Source organism: Sorex araneus, chromosome 1 (genome assembly GCF_027595985.1).
Source record: "Sorex araneus isolate mSorAra2 chromosome 1, mSorAra2.pri, whole genome shotgun sequence".
In the NCBI taxonomy this organism is placed as follows: domain Eukaryota; kingdom Metazoa; phylum Chordata; class Mammalia; order Eulipotyphla; family Soricidae; genus Sorex; species Sorex araneus.
This window is the reverse complement of record NC_073302.1, coordinates 302,912,864-302,937,521: the sequence shown is the minus strand read 5'-3', so window position 1 is coordinate 302,937,521 and position 24,658 is coordinate 302,912,864. Positions and strand designations below refer to the sequence as shown.

Sequence of the window (24,658 nt, the reverse complement as noted above, 5' to 3'; positions counted from 1 at the left end):
TTCAGCTGGACAGGGCTGCTCTCTACCCAGGCTGCCCCTTCTGTGGCCCTGTTCTGCCACAGTATCACCCACGGTGTTATTGTTATTCTTCCTCAGGATGGTGGAAAGAAAAATGGTGCCCGGGGACAGGCATGAGAGCACAGTGGGAAGGGCACATGCCTTGCACGTGGCCAACCAGGTTCGATCCCTGCCATCCCCTGTGGTTCCCCTGAGCACTGCCAGGAATAACTCCTGGGTGCACAGCCAGGAATAACCCCTGAGCATCGCCAGGTGTGGTCCTCCAAAAAAAAAAAATTTTTTTAAAAAGAAAGAAAAGTGGTGGACAGAGGCGGTCACACCTGGAGTATGGCCATAGAAGAACGGATCCACACGGTAGGTTTCTCCACACACAGGCCTGATGTGGGGCATCAAGGGCAGATCCTCCTGAGAAGCCAGGGGAGGTGATATCTGTGCTCCACGCACGCACCTTCAAAAAAACCAGGATGGAACTGGAGCGACAGCACAGTGGGTAGGGCATTTGCCTTGCACGTGGCCGACCCGGGTTCAATCCCCGGCATCCCATAGGGTCCCCTGAGCACCAGCAGGAGTAATTCCTGAGTAGAGAGCCAGGAGTAACCCCTGTGCATCACTGGGTGTGACCCAAAAAGCACAAACAAAACAAAAAAACACAATAAATCAGGATGACCAGGTGTGTGAGGGGGAGGAGAGAGGGTATGAGAGTGGGTGGGGGGGCTTTAGTAGTGTCTGGGCCAGCGGCCCTGAGTAAACACCTTTATTCCATTTTATTTTACTTGGCTTTGGGGCCACGTACAGCAGCGATTTGGACTCCCTCCCAGCTCTGCCTCTGGGGAGCACCCCTGGCAGTGCTCAGGGGACCGTATGTCGTGCCAGGGATAGAACCTGGGCCAGCCGCAAGCAAGGTGAGTGCCTTCGCCCCTGCACTACGGCTCCGTCCCTGGGCGCTGTGATTTGCAGTCCTAAGTCAACAGTTTGATCAGAGGCGGATTCCAGGCAGAGGGGGGATGAGCTGGAAGACTGGGGGTTCCCGTCCAGGTCGCTGTCCCGCTCGGGAACCCGGATGGGCAGCTGGGAGGTGGAGGAAGGGGCCAGCGGCTCAGTGGGAAGGCACGTCCAGGTCTCGGGCAGCTCTCCAGAGCTGAGGCTCACAGCCCATTCTGATTCGGTCGGCTGTTGATGGACTCAAAGTCGATGACGATCTTGCTACACTTGGGTGTGAACTTCCTATACGGTGACAGAGACACGAGAAGGTCACGATCCAGTGAGCAGGGACAGCGGGCTGTAAGCCACATTTCCTTTTTTTGTTTGTTTTTTATTTTTGTCTTTTGGGTCACACCCAGCGATGCTCAGGGGTTACACCTGGCTCTCTACTCAGGAACCACTCCTGACAGTGCTCGGGGGACCCTCTGGGATGCCGGGGATTGAACCTGGGTCGGCTGCGTTCAAGGCAAGAGCCCTCCCCCACTGTGGGGGCTGAAGTGATAGCACAGCGGGTACGGTGTTTGCCTTGCACACGGCCAACCCGGGTTCGATTCCCAACATCCCATAGGGTCCTCCGAGCACCACCAGGAGAAATTCATGAGTGTAGAGCCAGGAGTATCCCTATGCAATGCCGGGTGTGACCCAAAAAGCAAAAAAAAAAAAAAGCAAAAAAAAGAGCCTTCCCCCACTGTACTATCAGGCCCAGTAACCCACATTATCGCTGGGAGAAGCCCGGGGTCAGCTGTCTGCACGAGCCAGTTAGAGACCACAAAGGCGGCTGAAGCTGTAAGACGCAGACAGAGGTGTGAGGGGGGGCTGGTTCTGCGCCTACCTGAGCCCAGGAACGACCAGGGAGGCCCAAGTTTCTGTCTAGTTAACCGCACGACATGACATTCAATCACCATTTCCACCATCAGATTTATCTGCTTTCCTAGGAAATTTCTGTAACCATCCCCAAAATCACTCGAAGATCAATTAAAAAAAATAATACATTGTAAGTGAATTTTCCTAGAGCCAAAGCGACCGCACAGCGGGTAGGGTGTTTGCCTTGCACCCAGCCAACCCAGGTTCGATCCCGGGCATCCCATAGGGTCCACCTGAGCACCGCCAGGGGTAATTCCTGAGTGCAGAGTCAGCAGGAACTCCTAAGCATCGCCAGGTGTGAGTCCAAAAGCCAAAAACAGATAAATAAATAAAGCTCTTTGGATTCTTTTTTTTAAAAAAAAAAAGTCGGGATGGGGCGGGGGCACCAGTCAGCAAGGAAGCAGGCCTCCGACCCTTGCCGAGAGAGATCTCCCACAAATCTAAAGGTCTCCAGTCTCAGGAGCTGCTTTACCAAGAAAGCCCATGGCCTCCCTCCTAGCGGGCCCCTCTCATTCTAAGTTTCCTATGCCCGACTTGTTGCATTGGCAAAAAGGCACAAAGGCTGGATGTGAACAGTGTACAACCGGAGGATACTTAAATTCCTCGTCCAGGCCCTGGAAGGTGACTGATGATTCAACACGATGTTTTCGTGCCAGCATCACACAGGCTGTCTCCAGAGACTTCTCTCCTGGCTCCTCATTAAGCCTCCCCCTAGAGGGTCGGCGCAATCGGACAGCAGGGAGGGTGTTTGCCGTGCCTGCGGCTGACCTGGGTTCGATCTCTGGCATCCCATAGGATCTCCCGAGCACTCTCCCGAGCCAGGAGTAATTTCTGAGCACAGCCGGGTGTGACCCCAAAACAAACAAACAAACAGTCTCCCTCTGCAGAGGGCAAAAGAGGGTATAGGGGGGACTGGAGCGATAGCACAGCGGGTAGGGCGTTTGCCTTGCATGTGGGCTGACCCGGGTTCAATTCCCAGCATCCCATATGGTCCCCTGAGCACGCCAGGGGTGATTCCTGAGTGCAGAGCCAGGAGTAACCCCTGTGCATTGCCAGGTGTGACCCAAAAAGAAAAAAAAAAAAGAGGCTATAGCGGGTGGGGCGCTTGCCTTGCACAGGGCCAACCCTGGCCGTATCCCCAGCATCCCATGGGTTCCCCAAGCCCCACCGGAGTGATCTCAGAATGCAAAAGCCCTGAGCACTACTGCTGGGTGCACCCGCCAGCCCTCAAAAGAAAATTATTCCCTCGGGGCCAGAGAGATGCCTGCTCAGGCTTTCTACACAGAAAGCCAGGGTTCACCTCCAGGACAGAGCCAGGGTCCCACCACAAGTGCCCCCTCCCAAACCAAAACAGAAACAGATCAAAAGAAACCTAACAGGGGCTTTAGACCCTTAGCCCATCACATCAGAATAGACGGAATTCCAAATGCGGAAGTCAAGGATCAGAAACTAAAGGCAGATCTGACCTTCCTCAGACAAGGTCAAACGTGCCTTTATCCCCGGCCCTTCATGGCGCCTGCCCCCACTTACCTGAAGGCGACACCCGCCATATCGAACATGAGCCTCGCCGCTGTCGTCTCCTCACTGTCATGGTACTTATCAGACATGAAAATGACTTCCTTTATCCCTGAAAAGGTCAGTGCGAGGCCCCATCATTAGCACATGCACTCTCGCGCACGCGCACACACACACACACACACACACACACACGCACATACATGCACACACATGCACACACATACACACACACACACACCACGAGCGCGCAAGTCGGGCCAGTCCTGGGGCTGGAAGCATCGCTTTCCCTGCACACAACACACACACACACACACACACACACACACCACTCGCAAGTCTCACACACACACACACCACACACACACACCACCACCACCACCACCCCCACCCCCCGCACGCGCAAGTTGGGCCAGTCCTGGGACTGGAAGCATCACTTCCCCTGAAATGCCCACAGCTCCACCGCCCCCCAGGGATCAGCCCTCTGGTCTGGATGAAGGTCTGTAACAGTACCAAGAAGTCCAGCTGAGTGACAGTCCAGCAGGGAAGGCACTGGCCTTGCACACTGTCAACCTGGGTTCAATCCCTGACACCCCACATGGTCACCCGAGTATGTCAGGAGGGATTCCTGAGTGCAGAGACAAGAGTAATCCCTGAAGATACCCAGGCATCACATTCACCACGCACCCACCCCCTCCTGCCCCCCCCTGCCGAAAAAAAAAAAAAGGTCCAGCTTTGATCTAATTAACAAATTATCCCATGGGAGTATTTACACTCCAGCAATCAACAGATGCTACAAATCAGGGCTTTAAAAAAATAAATAAAAATAAAACGGCTGGTTGTAAACATTTACGAGCACAGCCAACAGGATCCCAGTGCTGAGCCGCCACTGCTCTGCCAGGGCACCCCCAGGCCCAGGCTGGCATGGCCCTGGTGTGGGTCACTGGGCACTCAGGCCGCCTGGAAGCAGGGGTGAGCTGCAGAGGGAGCGGGTGGGGGAGCGTAGGGCAGGGCGTGGAATCCTCCCCTGCCGCTGATTTCATTCCTTTGGCTTTTAAGCCACAATCTGGGGGCGCTCGGGGCTCTGGCCCCAGAAGATGGCTCCAAAAGGACCCCGCACCCGAGCAGTGACTCAAGACCCTGTTTATCTGCTGGGGGCCCCCTGCGGATGCTGGTGATAAACAGCCCCCAGTCCCCTTCAGTCACACATCTGGCTAAACACTCGGTCTTTTGTTTGTTTTTGTTTTTTGGGTCACACCCAGCGATGCTCAGGGGTTACTCCTGGCTCTGCACTCAGGAATTACTCCTGGCGGTGCTCAGGGGACCGGTGCTCTGGGTCTGCTGTGTGCAAAGCAAATGCTCTGTCCACTGCACTATCGCTCCAGCCCCTAAACATGTGGTCTTTACGCTTTAAGATATGAGTTTTATGGAGATGGAGGGTGGCTGGGTGGCCGTGGGGACGGCCTGGCCAGGGTGAAGGACTTCGAATCCCCTGGTGCAGATTTACGGCAAGCAGGACGCCCAGGGCTGCCACTTCAAAGGCTCTCTGACATCCGGCCAACTGGCGATGCTGGGGAATTCCTCCTCTCTCGAGAAACTGCCTCAACCAAGGGTTGGATCGATTTTAGGAACAGAAGTAGTGGCAACACCCAGTGGGGGGCCTCCTGTTAAAAGGGTTCACCTGTGTGCTGCCAATCACGGGAGCTATTTTTTTTTGTTCCCTTTCCAGTTTTTGGCTCACACCTGGAGATGCTCAGGGCTCACTCCTGGCTCTGCACATGGCCGGCAAAGATGTTTGGGCCCCCAGCTCTGGGCCACGTCTTAGCAAGAAATGACGACCATACACACACCTGGTGTGTGTGTGTGTGTGTGTGTGTGTGTGTGTGTGTGTGTGTGTGTGTGTGTGTGTGTGTGTGTGAGAGAGAGAGAGAGAGACATGCGGCTGCGTGTGTGTGTGTGTGTGTGTGTATGAGAGAGAGAGAGAGAGAGACATGTGGCTGCCAGCCAATCTCAGTCCACATCTTAGCGAGAAATGACGACCATAAGAAATGAGGATCGTGTGTGTGTGTGTGTGTGTGTGTCTGTGTCTGTGTGTATGTGTGTCTGTCTGTGTGTGTGACGTGAGGCTGCCAGCCAATCTCAGTCCTGAGACCTCTCGAGTGAGTCCTCACCTCATCCATGCAGTGATGAGATGCGGTCTGCCCATGGGGTTTGTTTTGGGGGTGGGTTTGATTTTTTGGGAGGCATTTTGGGGGAAGCTTGCAGTTTAAGAAGTTGTGAGCTAAACTGAAAACCTGCTAAGAACCCTAAAAGGAGAAAGAGAGAGAGAGAGAGACAGACAGAGAGAGGCAGAGACAGAGACACAGAGAGAGACAGAGACAGAGACAGAAGGAAAGTTCCTGCCACAGAGACAAGCTAGGGAAGGAAACTGGGGACACTGGTGGTGGGAAATGATAACTGCTCGAGGGATGGATGTTGGATCATTGTATGACTAAAACCCCATCATGAAAGCTTTGTAACTCTGTAGCTCACAGTGACTCAATGAAAATAAGATAAAATGTGGATAATAAGTCAACTCTAAAAAAATGGGGGGGCTGGAGCAAGGAGGGTGTTTTCCTTGCATATGGCCAACCTGAGTTCGATCCCCAGCATCACATAGGGTCCCCTGAGCACCGCCAGGAGTAATTCCTGAGTGCAGAGCCAGGAGTAACCCCTATGCATTGCTGGATGGGACTCAAAAAAGCCAAAATAATAATAATAATAAATAAAATTTAAAAATAATAGTAATAAAACAAAAAACCAATAAAACCTGCTAAGAATCACCGAGGGCACAATGAAGCCTCAGACAGACCCGGAGCACCCTGACGATGGTAACTCGGGCCGACGGAACCAAGCTCAGGGCGGAAATAACCAAGATCTGAACAACAGCAACCTCAGAGCCAGCACGTCGGAGGGCAGGAGGGGGCGGTGATGGGGACAAGGGACCCCCACCCCTCGGTGCCTACCTGCCTGGATGATGAGCTTTGCACACTCGTTACACGGGAACAAGGCCACGTAGATGGTGCAGCCCTTGACGTCGGCCGAGTTCTTGTTCATGATGGCGTTCAGCTCAGCGTGGCATACTGCGGGGAGACAAAAGGGAGCATCGCAGCGCGCCCGAGGTCAGACCCCTTCCCACGGCGCTCGGGGAAGTCACAATCAAGACAGTTTGTTGGGGCTGGAGCGATAGCACAGCGGGTAGGGCGTCTGCCTTGCACGCAGCCGACCCGGGTTCGATTCCCAACATCCCATATGGTCCCCTGAGCACCGCCAGGGGTGATTCATGAGTGCAGAGCCAGGAGTGACCCCTGTGTATCGCCGAGTGTGACCCAAAAAGCCAAAAAAAAAAAAAAAGACAGTTTGTTAATCAGATCAAAGCTGGACCTTTTTTTTGAGGGGGAGGACTTGGGGGCCACAGCTGGCAATGCTCAGGGGTTACTCCTGTCTCCGGAATCTTCCATGCTCTACACCACTGATGCACCAGGGGTGGCACACCACAGTGGATGGGGCGTAAAGCAGAAGGCAACTGATCTCAATCCAATACGATAAAAAAATATATATATATTACCACACACGGCTCAACCTGTACCAACATGTTAGTAAATAAGTGTCTTACACACGGGCTTCAGGGCTCTGGGGTGAGATACAACAATCTACACACACTTTCTTCTCAGGAAACTATTTTTGACCATTTGTAGCAGATTATTCAGAACAAAACTAATTAATAGGGCCTTATTGGGGCAGGCTTGGATGAGGGCTAGGAAAATTCTAAAGAACAGTGATGAGAAAGTGTAACGGTGGAGGGACTGGCATTGAAATATTGAATTAAAAATTATTGTGAAGAACTTTATAAAAATTAAATTAAAAAAAAAACAAAACTGCTCAACCTTCAAGGGCTGCATCAATTTTAGAAGCAGAAGTGGGGGGAATGCCCTGTGGGAGGCGCGTGTTAAGAGGGTTTATCTGAGTCCAAAGCAATAGCACAGCGGGCAGGGCATTTGCCTTGCACTCCGTCAACCTGGGTTCAATCCCCAGCAGCATCCCATGTGGTTCCCCCAAGCACCACCAGTGGTAATTTCTGAGTGAAGAGCCAGGAGTAACCCTTGAGCATCGCCAGGTGTGACCTCAAAAGCAAAAAGAAAGAAGGCGGGGGGGGGGGGGGGGGGAGTTTCATCCGAGTGCTGACAACCAAGGGAACTTTTTTTCCTTTCTAGTTTTTGGGCCACACCCAGCGATGCTCAGGGCTCACTCCTGGTGGGTTCAGGGGACCCTACAGGGTGCCGGGGATCGAACCTGCGTCGACCGCGTGCCAAGCAAACACCCTGCCCCGCAGTACTTACTACCACTCCAGCCCCTCGAGGGAGTGATTTTGAGAGCAAGAGAATCCAGAAGCCAAAGCATCTCCCGCCTCGGCCACCGGGGCATTCACCATGGCATTCACCGCACGGCCTCTGAGCAGACACCCAGGAAACCCCAGACGGCCCAGGGGTCTGTCTCGGACAAGACAAACATCTGGGGCTGAGGAAACAGCACCACCAGGAGAGAGGCCTGAATGCAGAACCAGGAGTCAGCCCTGAGCACTGCCATCACGGCCGAAAAGCCGAAGAGATGAAATAAGCAGAAGGGGAGGGGTGCCCCGCGCTCTCCCACCTGCCCACCCTCCTCGGCTCACCCCTGCTTCCAGGCGGCCTAAGTGCCCAGTGACCCACACCAGGGCCGTGCCAGGGTCATTGGTGGGGGAACCTGGGCTGGGAACTTCTTAGACACTGGCCACTCACCACCACCCCCCTGCTTCAGGGATGCGCAAGTAGAAGTCTCTATGCTTGAGGCTGGGGAAGGGTGCCCCCAGGGGACACAGGAGGGGGCCCAGGTGGGGGGGGGACAGTGGGCCCCAGAGGGCGGGGGCCACCAGGCCCTCGGGGTGCCCTGGCAGAGCGGCTGCAGCTCGGCACGGGAAACTGTTGGGCGCGTCAGTAAATGTTTACAACCAGCCGTTTTTTTTTAAAATCCCTAATTTGTAGCATCTGCTGATTTCTGGGGTGTAAATACTCCCACCGGGATCATTTGCAGCAACTAACATATGACTCGGCGCTGGGAAGACACACGGGCAATCTGTCGGGCGCCGACGCACCCCAGAGCTGTGCGGGAAACCCGGTGTCTCTGCCTCCGGGCCTGGTTCGGGGTTGCAGCGAGTCGTATCCGCCACCTGAGCCCCGGGACTCACCTGCTCCCCCCCCACCATGCTCAGCCGCCCACCGTCCCTCCCCTGCCGCCTGGCTGAGTACCCCCCAGAATCCAGTCCTGCCCTTGATTCGGGGCCACGCCGGGCGGTGCTCAGGGGCCCACGTGGGGGGCCAGGGATGAAACCAGGGCCAGACACGTTCAACGTGAGCCCCTTATTCTTCTACGAAAGCCCCCCCATCCTGCCCTTTTAATCCTGCAGTCACACAAGCAAGACCCCCAGTTCCTGCTGGGATTCTGCACCCCGGAAATGTAGCTCCACCCCAAATCTCCCAAGTTCTCCCCGCTGCCGAATCTCTCTGGGTGGCCTGGGGCCTCCCTCTGACTGTCCTCACAAGAAACACGCCCCAGGGCACCAGTAATCAAGAATTCAAGGTTGGTTTGGCTCTACTAGCGCCAGTGGGGCATGGGTTCCTAAGAGCATCGAATATCTCGGGCTGGAGCGATAGTCCAGCAGGGAGGGCGTTTGTCCTGCACGGGGTTGACCCAGGTTCGATTCCCAGCATCCCATATCATCCCCGGAGCACCGCCAGGAGTAATTCCTGAGTGCAGAGCCAGGAGCAGCCCATGAGCATCGCCGGTTGTGACCCAAAAAGAAAAAAAACAAAAACAAAAAGTGTCATATACCTGAATGCCAACCCCAGCCAAGGAAGGAGGTGGCACAGTGGGCCTGAGCAGGACTGTTTTCATATTCACAGTAAAGAGAAGGAGCAAGTTTTCCAAAGACACACAAAATCCAGGAGGTAATCATTAAACAGGAAAGAAAAAAAAGGTTAAAGATCAATTTTTCCCATGTGTACCCGGACTCACTCGCGCCTGGCCAAGCGGCACCAGGAGAGAAATCTGCAAATGCTAAACGGCCACCAGGAGGGAACCAAACCCTTCGGAGATTCGAAAAGAGAAACCACCGCTGCCCATCTCCAACCAAGTCCTCACAGAGAGAGAGCCGGGCTGTCGGGAGTGTGCTGGATGCAGATCATTAGGAGACAATTCACGCCCCGCCCCCCCACCCCGTCCTTCCTATCACTCTCAGAATCCGGAACTGCATTAACCTCGAGCTGGGGAGAAAAGCCAGGATAATTAGAAAACTGTAGTTCTCGAATTCTGGCTAAGCAGGCTGGCTGATCCGTCCCGTCTCCCAGAGGCCGAAAAGCAGGACGTGTCCCGAGAGGGCGTGCGGACCCCGCTGGGTGTGGGGCGGCCGGGAGCCGGCAGCAATGGGGTTGGTGTGGTCTTGGGGCCACACCCCGGGGTGCTCCGGGATCACTCCTGGCGGTGCTCGGGGGAGCCACAAAGGATGGGGGGGGTCAAACCTGGGTCAGCAAGCGCCCTCCCCACGGTGCCACCGTTCCCGCCGAGGCCAAGGTTCAAACCCGCAACACCCAGGCACCCCAAACAGGCGCTCCCCACGGCACAGAGGATGTGGCACGCGTCCACTGGCGGGCCTGGTGGGCTGGACAGACAGGGCCGAGCAAGCAAGGGGTCAGGAAAAGCCCATCTCAGTACGGGAGCTCGAGGGATGGCTGGAAACACTTCCCCTTCTCCAGCATGAGGTCATTTGTTTTTGGTTTTGCTTTTGGGGGGCTTGGGGGAGGCAGGGACAGACTCCCAAACAGTGCTCAGGTGAGTCTAATCCAACAGGGTCAGCTCCGGGATGGAGCCCACGGCTGGATGTACCGTCACCCCCCCGCCCCCCGACACTCCCCCATGCCAAAGGCTTGCTGCAGGCCTGAGAAGGGGCCCCTGGGCGCAGAGGGGCGCCCTGAGGAGCTGGCCACACCCCGAAGGGCATATGAGCTACTCCTGCAGGGCCTGGAGTCTGGCGGGTGCCAGGTGCAAATGCATCTGGGCCCCCTCTGGAGGTCCTGCACTCGGCCCTCCAGCTGCATTCTCAGCCATGGAAGGTTCTAGAGCTGCAGCCACAGCTGCCCTGCTGCTCCGAGAGACCGAGGGGCAGCCCCGCTGTGTCTGGGCGGGGACAGGCTGGCGGGGGGCAGGCGTCCGCCTCTGTCCCTCCTCTGGCCCCTCGGCCTGCCCTGAGGACTGGACACGGGCGCTCACACTCAAGGCTGACCTATCCCTGCGCGCCCTCTGCGCACGGGGGCCCAGAAAGCCCCTCAGTCAGGCTGGCAGCAAGGACAAGGACGCGAGCAGAGGCCAGACCTGGCCCGGGATGGGGTCCGAGAAGGGAAGGCTGATCTGAGGAGAGGGAGAGGGAGAGAGAGAAGGAGAAAGGGAGAGGGAGAGGGAGAGAGGGGGAGGGAGAGAGAGGAGAAAGGCAGAGGGAGAGAGGGAGACTGAGGAGGGAGAAAGAGAGAAGGAGAGAGGGAACGAGGGAGAGGAGGGAAGAGAGAAAAGGAGAGGAAGGAGAGAGGGTGGGAGAGGGAGGGAGAGAGGGAGACCGAGAGGAGGGAGAGAAAGAAAAGGAGAGAGAGAGAGAGAGAGAGAGAGAGAGAGAGGGAGAAGGAGAGAAGGAGAGGGAGGGAGAGAAAAGGAGAGGAAGAGGGAGGGAGATAAAGGGAGAGAGAGAGAGAGAGAGAGAGAGAGAGACTAACAGAGAGATAGAGATACAGATAGAGGGAGACAAACAGAGACCCCCAATTTCTGGCTCCAGGGCACCGCTGCCAGGACCCCCCAACCCGCACGCTGGAACCCCCACTCCAAGACCCTGTCTCCATGAGTGTCTGAGGCCCCGGCACCTGCTCTCTGCCCCCCAGTTCCCCCTGTGCCCCCCTCACCCCCTGCCCCGTGCCCCACCTCCCACAGGTCTAAGGATAGGGGACAGGCACGGCCCCCTCCCTCCCAGGGGCTGGCAGCCAACACAGCCCCTGGAGGAACCTCTTAGCACCAACAGAAGCTGAGCGGGGGTGGGGCCCCCTAAGGAGGAGGGTATGCGGCAGGGTTTCTGGGGTCCGCCACAAGGGCCCCCCAGAACGCTCCTCACGGGGCTCCCCAACATGCACACCACCATGTGAGGAGGAGAGAAGCAGCAATAACCCATCTCCCAAACCAGACAGCTCTACCCTCACCCCTGCGCCCCCTCTCCCCTCCAGCACCAATGCCCTGGGGTAGGCCCAAACCCAGAAGATGAGATGAGAGAGAGACAGAGAGTCCTCAGGGTGGGCTGGCAGGCAGCAGGGCCCAGGTCAACCCCCAAGCAATGCATATGCATCCCCAGGCACCAGCAGGGATGACCCCTCCCCCACCCCCAACAGAGCCAGGAGCAAGCTCTAAGCTCCATCCCCTCCCCCTCCAAAAAAAATCAAAGATACTTCTCAGCACAGTTTATGTCAATTCCAACAAGTTAGGGCTCCTTGGTGGAAGAGGGGAAAAAAAATAAGTCATTGAGGAATCTTGCTTCCCTTTTTCACCTAAACTCAAAATTAATGGTATTCTGAAACAAGTCTTTTAATTGCAGAATTGAAAAATTCATGCTCTGTTATCCTACGCGGTATTTCACATCCACGGTAGCATCCATCACGGGAGGGAAGCGGCGGGAACCTTCCCACAGAACCAGCTGGCCAGCGCCCCCAGAGGGAGCAGGGGGCCCCTGCCCTCATCCCATCTCCCTGCTCCAATACACATTGCCCCACGGATCCATTCACCAAAAAGGGTTCCTCCTCGGCAACTGGTCTGAAAATTACTTCCAGAGAGTTCCAGAGCCTTCTCTGTCCATCAATGCACTGGGACACAGACGGTCTTGGCATAAGCCGGTGCCCTCCTCCCTCAGGCTTGAGTAGAGCCACACCCAGCGATGCTCAGAGCTGTCTCCTGGCTCTGCACTCGGGGATCACTCAGGGCAGTGCTCAGGGGACCTTATGGGGTGCCGGGGTATTGAACCTGGGTCTGGCGGCAGCAAGTGCCCTACCCACTGTACTATCTCTCTGGCCCTCGGTTCTAGAATTCTAAGGATAAACAAATAGAGCCTTGGCCGCCAAGTCTCTTCTAACAGCCCCGTCCTGCTGGTGTGTGAATCCATCTCTGTTCTCTTAAACATGGAGCAGACTGAAGCCACAGGGAGTGAGGGGCAAAGCCTGCTTCTTCCGGTACCTTCAGACACCCCATCGCCCGACTCCCCCATCCCTGGCAATTCCGACTTGGTCTAGCTCTGCAGTGCGGTCCTGGAAGACTGTGGAACTCCCGAGGCAGAGACCCAGAGCGCCCTGAGCTAATGCAGACAAGGTCCTATTCATTTATCCTTAGAATTCTAGAACGGGGGCCAGAGAGACAGTACAGTGGGTAGGGCACTTGCCTTGCCGCCAGACCCAGGTTCAATGCCCAGCACCCCAAAATGGTCCCCTGAGCACCACCCTGAGTGATCCCGGAGTGCAGAGCCAGGAGTCAGCCCTGAGCACCGCCAAGGGTGGCCCCTACCCCCCAAAATATTTTTTCAAACTGGACTCCAGTCCTCCTTAAAGATATAGGGAAATGTAATAACTCTGTATATTAGAACTATCCCCTTAAACACCACTGAAACCACATTACCTGAAAATCAAAGAGAGACCTTAGGCCACTCAGCGTCTCTGCCTGGGAGCCAATCGCCTTAACTTATTTTAAGTTTTCGCGCCAGAGAAAGAGCACAGCGGGGAGGGCGTTTGCCTGGCATAGGACCAACCCAGGTTCCATCCCCGGCATCCCACAGGGTCCCCCAAGCACCGCCAGGAGTCATTCCTCAGTACAGAGCCACGAGTGAGTGCTGAGCCTTGTTCCATAAAGCACGCTCACCCAGAGATAAGTACCTGGATTTCCTGCTTAGTTTTGATCCCCACAGAAGAATCATTTATTTATTTTGGTTTGGGGGCCACAGCCCGCAAGGCTCAGGGCTTACTCCTGGTTCTGTGCTCCGGTCAGGGATGGCTCTGGCAGTGCTAGGAGATCACATGATTCCGGGGATTGACCCGGGGCAGCTGTGTGAAGGCAAGCGCCTTCCCCGCCCTACTGTCTCTGCCCCCCACGGAGGGGCAACTTAACTTCTCTTTGTATGGTTTTCAGAATAGTGGGTTCTCGTGGTGGTGGTGGTGTTTTCTTGTTTGGGAACCCAACGATGCTCAGGAACTTCTCCAGCGAGTTGCTGGGGATCGAATCCAGAGCTCCTGCATGCCAAGCAGCCACCTGCCCTACCCGCAACAGCGACTTCTGGGTGACTGGACATCCCGTGCTCACGTTCACAGGAAGGAACAACTCTTTAGTTCTTCAAAAATTACACACAATCTGAGGCCGGAAGGATAGTACAGATGGGGAAGGCGTTTGCCTCACACGTGGCTGACCCAGGATCAATCCTCAGCATCCCCTATGGTCCTGCGAGCATGCCAAGAATGATTCCTGACTGTTTCACTTGAGGTGCCCCGGAGGAGGGAACATGAGGCCCCTCCCCACCTCAGGGGGCCCAGCCCTGGCAGCTGAAAACCTCCAGAACTCAACCCCTATCATGCTCACGGCCACTCTCCACAAGCTCAGGCAGAGCCTCGCCCACAAGTGAACCTTATTCCTGGACATCTCATACCTCACACCACTCATGCTCCAAGAGTAGCACACCACAGTTGGTGGGGTTTAAAGTAGAAGGCAACAGGGGCTGGAGTGATAGCACAGCAGGTAGGGCGTTTGTACACAGACGACCCAGGTTCGATTCCCAGCATCCCATATGGTCCCCTGAGCACCGCCAGGTGTAATTCTTGAGTGCATGAGCCAGGAGTAACCCCTGTACATCGTCGGATGTGACCCAAAAAGCAAAAAAAAAGAAATAAGAAGTAGAAGGCAACCAATCTTAAGAGGGAAATATATTTTTACATAAATATACTTTTACTATGTATATATATATATGTATATATATATATATATACATAGTAAAAGCACACAAGACACAACCCTTAACAACATATTAGTAATCTCCTATACAAGGGCTTGATGTCCCCTGGGTGAAATACAACAATCTTCACACACTCTTCTCTAAGGAAAGTGTTTTGGAGTATGTTCAGCAGTTTATTCATAACAATCAATACAAAATAAACTATTTCAGTTCCGCTTTGGGGGCAGGGTTTGAGCTTCAGGATGGAAACATCCAGACTATGGTGGTGGTGGTGGGAAGGTGTAATGGTGGTGGGATGGATGTTTAAATATTAAATGTACTCAATATTGCGAACTACTTTATAAAAATAAACTTAAATTTAAAAAATATAAAGAGTGATTCCTGAGTGCAGAACCAGGAATCATGCCTGAGCTTTGCCAGGTGTGGTCCAAAAACCAAACACTGTTTTGATTTAAAAAATAATAGTAAATAAGTAACCCTGAATCTGTATCTTAAAATACAAAAGAAAATAAGATCAACGAATTATAAAACAATAACTTCTGAAGAATGTCTATAAGGAACTAGATACTGCAATAAGCAATGTTTCTCGCCAATACAAATGGAAGTAAAACACGATTCTATCGAGCTGGATAAGTCTCAGAGCAGACCCGTGTGGCCCTGTTTATCTGCAACACCATCCAACCAGACTCAGGCCTGCTCCCTGACTCCTACAAAGAATCATCTTCATTTCATTCCTATAAACTCGCTCGCAGGTTTCCTCTGGATTAGGTTCATTCTATTATACAAAAGTCCCTAATGAGACCCACTGTCGGGCCTCAGCACTGAGCCGGCCAGGCCGGCAGGCAAGGGTGTGAATTTCTAAATGAAATTAGAATTCTGCAGGAAAAGAAACAGCCAGTCATCAGATGCACCGATCTGCCTCACAAAACCAGGGGGCATTCTACCCCTACTGGCTGGGGGGAACGAATTTGATCTTAATTACTAAAGAAGCTCTTACAAGTTGTGAGGAAGTCACAGCTTAAGAAGGATCAGCCTCCGAATTTCTTGATAAATGAGTTTCTTAGGACTAACCTTTTGGATGCCAAAGAAATATATCACATGCGTGGCAGTCAAGAAAATGTCAGTGTTGGAGGGGGTAAGGTAAATGGCTAAGTAATCACTAAAATGACATCTCTGCATACTTAACAATATGCTAAGTCTGAAAAATAAAGATTAAATTTAAATATGAAATGGAAAGGCGCACTGCCACACACTGGCAAGACTGTTTCAAGTTGCCACGCTGAACTCTCGTCTTAATTAATTCCAGCATTTATGACATCCTTGTTTAAAGTATTCATGAAGTGACTCGTCTCTGCCAGATGCAGAGGGGGGGAGGAGAGGGGATGGGGCGTGTTAACACCCAAACCGAGCCATCAGCACTGCAGTCCCATCCAGGAGGAAGTATTGGGCAATCCTGGCTTGGAGCAATCCAGAAGACGAAGCCACAGGCAACGGGAAGACCGGGGCAAGAAACATGCCGACTGGTTGAGTCCCATTGGGCACATTCCCACTGGTCAAGCACAATTACTTGAATGTCCAATGGTCCAGTCCCACTGCTCAAGCCTGTCATCACATGCCCATCGGCTGAGCCCCCTGCAAGCGTGCCCACTGGCTGAGCTCCCTGCATGCCCATTGGCTGAGCCTCCTGCATGCGTGCCCATTGGTTGAGCCCTCTGCATGCGTGCCCATTGGCTAAGCTCCCTGCATGCCCACTGGCTGAGCTCCCTGCATGCCCATTGGCTGAGTCTCCTACATGCGTGCCCATTGGCTGAGCCCCCTGTATGTGTGCCCATTGGCTAAGCTCCCTGCATGCGTGCCCATTGGTTGAGCCCCCTGCATGCATGCCCATTGGCTGAGCCCCCTGCATGCGTGCCCATTGGCTGAGCCTCCTGGATGCGTGCCCATTGGTTGAGCCCCCTGCATGCTTGCCCATTGGCTGAGCCCACCACATACCTGCACGTGGGCTGGAAGGCGGGGTGAACCATGAACCACATCAATTTCAACTTGCTCTCACCCCAATCTCTGTTCTCCTCGTGCTCCATCCAGCACCGTCAAAGTTAAGTTGCAGGACCCCAACCGGGCACGATGTCTGAATTACCATAGAGAACTTTTCCTCCATTTTATAAAAATTGGTATTTTGCTTTAAGGCACTCCGTGCTAATTAATTTCACAAAGAACAACGAACTAAAAATGTCAGCTGAATACTTGATCCCAGGTTTAGCGACCCGCCCTCTCATAAAAAATTAAAATCTTCCCCAGTTTTCTTTTATTTAATACGGTAAATTAGATCAATCTGCTCCTTCCCAGCTTTTGAACTGTCATTCACGTGAAAAGTTGTCACCGTAAAACATCGACTTCTTCCTGCCACCTCATATTACTGACATCCTACTTACTATCTTTTGGATGTTTCAGGAAAGGGGTGAGATAAAAAGCAGTTTCTTTGGCAGGGGGAATTTTCATTCTCCTTATTAGTATGTTATAATCAAATAGTTTCATGAAGTTGTGATCCTACAGTGGGAAGAACAGAAACACCCTTTGGAGGGGCCTCTCCAGAGACCCAGCCCCGAGAAAGCGTCACCTTCCTATTATGTCACAAGCAGCTACCTTTCCCTCCTTCCCACCAAGTGTCAGTCAAGACCCACGACTTCCCAAAGGGCAAGGAGAAGAAATCCCAACTGTTTGAGCAACTGCATACTCAGCACTTCCGTTTCCAGCCACCACGCTGCCCCATCACTGCACAAAGGCACATTTACAAAGGAGAAAGGAAGGTGTCCCCTGCCCTACCATCTCATCACTCCTCACAGCCGAGTTCCTGTGTTCGCACAGGGAGAGAGATGGCAAAGAATACCAGCCATGGCATGAGTACCTTACTCCGTGCGTGTGGCATCACAGATGTCACTTACTACACGGGGTCTTCGTTTCCCCCACCCATGAAGGGAGAGGCAGGCTTAGACATAGGGCCACACAGCCCTGAGGTACTCTGGGGTTAATGTGAGGGTCCACGCATGGAGCAGAGACTGGATCGGTACCACGCCGAACGCATATACCAACTTCTCCCAAATACACGGACGTGATGTTTCATAAAGCACAGCTGAATGCAAAGTGTCCCAGACAGCAAGCAGCTTGGCTGTCACAGTGGATTGTTCACTACAAAGAGAGTGACGAGAGCACTAACAAGGGTCAGCGTGGCCGGGAAGGAAAAACCCCCACGTGCACCATTGGTGAGTGTGAACTGATGCATCTGTTTTGGGAAAAAAATATGCAGTAGCCTCAGGAAGTGCAAGACAGGGGGCTAAAGAGACAACACAGGGGCTCAAGTATTCGCCTCACGTGTGGCCAACACCAGTTCAATTCCCGGTGGCCCCGGAGTACTGCAGATCTGGCTAAAGCACAGCACCGACACCCCCAAAGCAGCTAGACAGGACCAGAGAGAGAGCTCTACGGGCTGAGCACATACATGAATATGAGAAATCCAGGTTCCATCCAGGCACCACGTAGCTCCCAAACAGAACACTCCCAGGAGCAAACAGCGGGGCCAGGATTGCCTTGGGTTCAATCGCCAGCACTCCATAGGTTCCCCAGGAGGGACCCCTCAACACAGCTGGGTGTGGCCCCAAAACAACAACAGCAAAAAAGAGGGTCCCCGTATGTTCAAAGGAACTATGAATCCCCGGTCTGGGATTCCAGGTGAATCCTAAGACTTCTTCACAGGGATTCCTCTACACATGACCTTCCCAGCCACTCTCACACCCTTGTGCCGATCAGGGAAGGGGGGAGAGGGGCCCTAAGTGGTCCCATTGCAGGCAGCCCACTTATTTCCATGAATTTTTTTCAGCCTTGGCTCAGAAGCGGGAACGCTGCCCTTTGAGCCAATTATCAGAACATTTCTCTTCCATTCAAGCACCCCCCGCCCCCCTCGAGCTCCTTATTTCTCTGTTTCGCAAAGTGCCCCCTCCCAGCCCCCCCTCAGGCGGGAGAGAGGGTCCAGTTAGAGCCGGGACAGTTACTGGATTATGGATCCATCTGCACGTGGCTCACGACAGCAATACTACTAAGTGCCTTTTAAAAACCATTTAATACCTCCTACGACTTTTATGGTACATCGAATTACAAGCCGACTCTCATGAAAGAAAATTGTCTACATTCTAACACAGCTACATGTAAAATGAATAATTGATAAGGAAGGGCAAAGAGCTCTGAAAACCTAGAGATAGCGCACGGATGGTAAAAAATAACGCAGGCAGACAACCAGCATCCAGAAAAAAAAAAAATCAGCAAGAATTTTTTTTTTTTTTTAAAGCTACTCTGGGGCTGGAGACCAGAGTACAGCAGGGAGGGTGTCTGCCTTGAACGCAACTGACCCAGGTTCAATCCCCATCATCCCATACGTCCCCTGAGCACCACCAGGAGTGATCTCTGAACACAGAGCCCGGAGTAAGCCCTGAGCATGGCCCCCCACTCCAAATTCAAACGAACAAAATAAGCAGTTCTGGGGCTGGAGAGATAGTACAGTGGGTAAGGTGCTTGCTTTGCGTGCAGCCGACTGAAGTTCGATTCCCTAATACCCTATATGGTCCCCCAGTCGGCCAGGAGTAAGCCCTGAACAGAGTCAGATATAGCCCAAATACCAAAATAACAGACAAACCAAAACAGCATCTGTGACTTGGCCAAATGCTTAGGTGACTTTTCAAAAACTCCTCCTGGAAGGTCAGAAATAGCAATAGCAACAGGGGTAGGGCACTGGCCCTACACATCGTCAACCAAAATTCCGCCTTCAGTACCAAGTAGGATAGGCCAGAGCACTTTCAGGAGCGATCCCTGAGCACAGAGCCAGGAGTCAGCCCTGAGCACTGCCAGGTGTGGTCCCCCAACAAAAATAGACAATGGGAACACCATAAAAATTCAATGACAATTGGGACTGGAGCAATAGCACAGCGGGTATGGCGTTTGCCTTGCACGCAACTGACCCGGGTTCGATTCCCAGCATCCCATATGGTCCCCTGAGCACCATCAGGAGTAACTGAGTGCATGAGCCAGGATGTGACCCCCTGTGCATTGCCGGGTGTGACCCAAAAAGCCAAAAAAAAAAAAAAAAGCATTAAAAAAAAATTCAATGACAATAAATTATGGGTCCAATTTTATTTTTTTTTAATTATTATTATTATTATTATTATTTTTTGGCAGCTTCTGTCCAAGGTCCGACTCCCCCGGCCTATGGAAGAGCTAGAACCCAACTTTTTTTTTTTTTTTTTTGGTCTTTGGGCCACACCCAGGGGTACTTGGGGGCACTGCATGGGAGGCCTCTGCCTGCCATGCACACGCCCAGTCTCCTGCACCCCTTCTGCCCAGCAGCCCCAGGAGTGACGGCCCAGCGGAGTGGGGGATGCAGGCGAGCCCCCTGGGATTTAGAAACTGCCCCGTCCTGACTTGTTTAAGAACTGGACCCATCAGTTATTGTTGAATTTCCATGGCGCTCCCGTTGTCTGTTTTTGTTGGGGGACCATGCCTGGCCAGGGTAAGCTCAGGGCTTACTCCTGGCACTTTCCCTGTCCCTCGCCACCCATGCCAGGATGCCCCAGGCCAGCCGAGCCCTGGATCTCAGGCTAGGCTATGACCAGCCTGGCGCTCCTCTCACTGGCTCTCAAATCAAGAGCTGGAGACAAGCCCCAAGGCGACAATCCTTTGACTTGGCTTCCCGCCCCCACCCCGCCCCCCTCCTCTTTCCACCCTTGAGAGACAGACCAAGAAGACAGCCCTGGATAACGGGCAGGGGGGAAGAGGCGGAGCGTCCCCTACCATACGGGTACTTGGTGTCCAGCCTGCTGGCCGCGGTCCTCCTCCATGGCAGAAGGTCGTCGCTGCAGCCATTGGGCATGCCGTTGTACCCAATGCCCACGATCTTGTTCTCAGCATTCACGATGCAGGCTCCCACCTGCAGGGAAGCAGACGGGGTGTGGTGAATCCACCTGGGCCGTGCCAGACGGGGCACGCTGCCCCAGAGACCCAGGCTGGGCTGGAGTCACAGCCAAAAAAAAAAAAAAAAAGGTCTGATAACAGCCAGTGTTGGCGGGGTTGTGGGGAGAAAGAAACCCTCCCCCCCTGTAGGTAGGAACAGTATCTGCTCATCCCCTAGGAAGGGGTATGGAGATGGATCCAAACAGCAGCTGAGGATGAGGCTAGAGTGACAGCAGAGCGGAGAGGGTGCTTGCCCCACCATCCCATATGGCACCCCAAGCTCTGTCAGGAGTGATTCCTGAGCACAGAGTCAGGGGAAACCCCTGAGCATCACCAGGTGTGTCCCAAAAAACAAAAATAAATAAATATATAAAATTAAAAGTAGCAGTGGAACTACCATTAAGAGCCCGCGATGGCATTTCTTGACATCTAGTCACCCAAACACAAAAACACTGATTTGACAGATGCACAGCTACGCTCACAGCAGCTGGGAGTTCAACAGCCAAGATACAGAAACAATCTAAATACAGGAGGATGGAACAAGAAGCTGTGTACAGTTACAGGGTGGAATACTATGCAGCTCTGAGAAGGAACAGAAGCAAGCCACTGGCAGCGCCTCGGAGAGAAGCAGCAGAGAGTGACGTCAGTCGGAAGGAAATTAGATCCAAGAAATGAGAGACACACAAGAAATGAGAGACACACAACAAGGAGCAACAAAGGGCCAAAGGCCACACAGTGGGAACAATGATCCACACAACCGAGCTGGTGAAGGGGAGGCATTTCAAGGGAGGAGCACTGGGGTCCTTGAATGAGGAAGGGGGTACCCAGGTGATGGGCAGGCTGGAATTATGCATATGGGAAACCACTGCTAACAGCACTGTAAATTGCAGATTCTATTTAAAAAAAAAAAACAGGGGCCAGAGCAATAGCACAGCGGGGAGGGCTCTTGCCTTCTTGCCTTGCATACGGCTGACCCAGGTCCGATCCCAGCATCCCATATGGTCCCCTGCACACTGCCAGGAGTGACTCCTGAGTACAAAGCCAGGAGTCAGCCAGGAGCACAAAGCTAGGAGTCAGCCCAGAGCACTGCCACAAACACCCCCCACCACTAAATTAAAAACACAAAAGTCAGTTGTCTCATGGTAGCGAGTTGTTCAGAAGTAGCTAAGTTTGCAAAAATGAATTGATTACACCTTGAATGAAGAAATGAATTTACTGCATCTCCAGCGAAGGAATGAATTGACTGCACCTCGAATCACGACCTCTATCTCTAGGTCCCCCACTTCTGTGACTCAGCCGTGCACTGTGTGAGCCCCCGCCATGCGCCTCTCAGAACTCACCTGAGAATTGGGGTCCTTGCTCCTCTGGGCCGACAAGAAGGCCACAGCCATGAAGTACTCGGGCCATTCCAGGTAGTCATCACGTTTTTTACAGGGAATGTCGCTCATTTTGGGCCTAGAGGAAGAAAAATGCCAACGCGGTTGAGAAGGACACACTGGCGGCCGGAGACATTGGCCCAGGGGTTACGGCTCTTGGTGGCCGAGCCTCGTTCCATCCCCAGCACTGAGAGTCACTCCTGAGCCAAGAGGGGGGACCCCAGAGCACAGAGCCCGAGCAAGTCCTGAGCCCTGCTGTGGGGCCCAACACCAGCCCCCCAAAAACAAGGTTTCACACCACTTTCTATTTCAGAAGTTGGGGAGGGGATAACTGCACATCCACAAATAATATACCTATTCCCTGACCCGTCACAGGAAGCTGGACGCTCCCTCCCGCTCCTGCACAAATTGTTCTCATCCTACACGGCTGTCCCTTCCCTAAGGAGCCGCACCAAAGGGAAGGGACATACTGGTTTTCTCGTAAAGACGCCTCAGAGACCGTCCAAGGGTCTAGACAGTCAGGCCCCCGCCTTGAGGGGACAGGGGGATCCCATCTTAGAGGCATAGAATTTAGGGGCACATCCCTGATCACCAGGATTGACACCCTCGCTGGTGGGGGCCGACTCTGCTCTTAACCAGATGCCCAAGCCCCTCCCCCTAGTTGCCCCAAACGAGCAGGGGTGAGGGATGCTGTTCGTTCTGGTACTTTTGGTTTGGGGGCCACAGCCAGCGGTGCTCAGGGGTCACTCCTGCCGGGGCTCAGGGGACCCTATGGGTTGCCCGATTGAACCAGGTCAGCTGCAGGCAAGGCCAGGGACCTCCCCACTGTGCTCCAGCCAGAAGTTAAGAGATTCTGAATCCAACCAGGGAGAGCGGGCGGGGGAGTGCAGGGGGCCAGGCAGTGGGGACACGAAGGCACCAGATCTGTGGGGAAGGGAAGAGTCGCCCCAACCTCACACCAAGACTCCAGGTAACTTCATGCCCGGGAAAAGAGCCCCGGTGGGCCTCGGGGCGCGGACGGCACGTGGGTGCCCCTGGGTCCCATCACTCACGGCTCTCCTGGTCCAGTGCCAAGCCGGTGCGGGCCCCCATAACCTGGGCGATGCTGGGCCACGCTGGACCACAGCAGCCTTCAGGCTGGGCGTGCAAGGTGGCCCGAGGGTGCCAGCTAAGGCCTTTCCCAAGGCGGGTACCAGGAGGGAGAAGCGGGTGGGGGGCCCCGGGCTGCAGAAACAGGAGGAAGCCAAGGGGCCCAGACAACTCAGCAAAGTGGACAGCGGGGAGGGCCGACCAGCGATCGATCCCCGGCACCGCACAGGGTCCCCCGAGCCCCGCCAAGAGTGATCCCTAAGCACAGGGCCAGGAATGAGCCCAGAACATCTCCGGGGTGGCCCAAAAACCCAAAAGGAAAAAAAAAAAGCAAACTCAGATGGGGCGGGGAGGGGCAGGGAGGAGGGAGAGGGATGAAGCTGCCCACCCCCGCCCCGCCCCAGCCTGGCGCTGACCCCTGCCGCCCCCGCACCCCAACCCCCAATTCCGACCGGGGGACGACGGAGCCCCTCCCCCTCCCCGCCCGCACCCTTGGCGGCGTCTCCACCCGAACCCTCCCGGCCCCGCGCAACTCGTCCGCCCGGAAAAGCGCTTAACCCGGAGCCGAGCCTGCAGGGAGACCCCACGCCGAACCCGGGAGCGAGCGGGCGCCCCGCGCAGCCACGTGGCTCCGTCCGTCCCCGCCGCGTCCCCGCCCCGCGCTGCAGGCCCGGCCCGGCCCCGCCCGCCCCGCGCCGGGGAGGAAGTTGGGGAGGAGGCGGAGCCGCGCGCGGGCCGGAAGGGAGATCGGACCCGGGACGCGCGCTGGGACCGGTGGACGCTCGCTGGGGAGCAGGGGACGCGCGCTCGGGTGTGGGACACGCGCTGGGGCTGGGGGACTTTCGCTGGGGAGAAGGGGGCGCGCGCTCGGGTGAGAAACGCGCGCTAGGACGGAGGGAGTCGGGAGTGTGATGGGAACAGGCACTCGGACCAGGGGCCGCGCTTTGGGCCCGGGGAACCTGCCCCGGACTTGGGGGGACGCACGCTCCGGGCCAGGGCACCCACGCTCCATCCGAAGGGACGCGCGTCCCTGCCGGGTAGAAGGCCGGCTGCGGTTCCCCGCCCTCGGGGCGCAGACCCCTCCTTGCCGGGAGTTCGGGGTATGGGGGGGTCACGTCCCTAGGCGGGTAGGCGGCGCGCCCGCAGGGGTGGGACTTTGCCCCGGGACCCCCTCCCTGGGCCGGGCTTTGCAAACCTCCGGCGTTTTCCGGCTTGGGGGTGTGCCAGGCTGCCTAGTATTTTTGCCGTCGATGGTGAGATTCTGGCCCGCGCGCACCTGGATCTCCCAACACGGAAAGTTTTTCCACTCTTAAGGAGAGGCCACGCGGGAGTCAAAGACGCCCCAAAAGGTGGCGGGCGTAGACACCGCCGGGAATAGGAAACATGGAGACGCGTTCTCGGAGTCTCTGGGCTCGACCGGCTGTGTCACTTTGTCCTGGGTGATGATGTGGTCCAGGACTGCCTGCAGATGGGGCAGCTGCGGGGAGGGGAACAGCAGGTGGGTCGGTTGGGGCGCTCTGCCTCCCCCAGGGCTCGTGCCTGGAAGCCACATTTGCATCTGCGGTTTGCAAGGCTGCCCGGCTCTGCTTTCCAGCACGGGGAAGGTTGGGGACCTGGCGAAACTGGGTGAAACCGTCTTTGCTGCAAGCTGCTGCCCGTTTTTGGTTTGTTACAGTTAAAAGGAGAAAAACAAAAAACTCAGAGGGGCCAGAAAAATCGCGCGCAACGTGAGCTA

The 24,658-nt window shown here is 54.7% G+C and overlaps 1 protein-coding gene across 3 annotated transcripts; it reads right to left on the bottom strand.

Annotated features, from left to right (window-relative positions):
• Positions 1-727: 727 nt before the first annotated feature.
• On the bottom strand, positions 728-23,609 carry DCTD (dCMP deaminase). 3 transcript variants are annotated; one of them, XM_004614718.3, is made up of 6 exons: positions 23,482-23,609; positions 21,799-21,913; positions 20,300-20,435; positions 6,384-6,500; positions 3,394-3,490; positions 728-1,242 (listed from the first exon to the last, which is right to left on the bottom strand). In XM_004614718.3, exons 2-6 carry the CDS (start codon positions 21,904-21,906, stop codon positions 1,164-1,166), a joined length of 537 nt encoding a protein of 178 aa, XP_004614775.1. In that variant the 5' UTR covers positions 21,907-21,913; positions 23,482-23,609; the 3' UTR covers positions 728-1,163. The 3 variants fall into 3 exon arrangements, with proteins under 3 accessions (XP_004614775.1, XP_054998072.1, XP_054998065.1); XM_055142097.1 differs by having other exon boundaries at positions 23,518-23,540; XM_055142090.1 differs by having other exon boundaries at positions 23,414-23,531.
• Between the last annotated feature and the right edge of the window lie 1,049 nt (positions 23,610-24,658).

Coding starts and splice junctions, on each gene's coding strand:
- DCTD (XM_004614718.3), bottom strand. CDS start 21,906: ATGAGCGACATTCCCTGTAAAAAACGTGATGACTACCTGGAATGGCCC. Junction 20,436..21,798: donor GCAAGGACCCCAATTCTCAG/GTGAGTTCTGAG, acceptor GCTTCCCTGCAG/GTGGGAGCCTGCATCGTGAA. Junction 6,501..20,299: donor GGACACCAAGTACCCGTATG/GTAGGGGACGCT, acceptor GTCTCCCCGCAG/TATGCCACGCTGAGCTGAAC.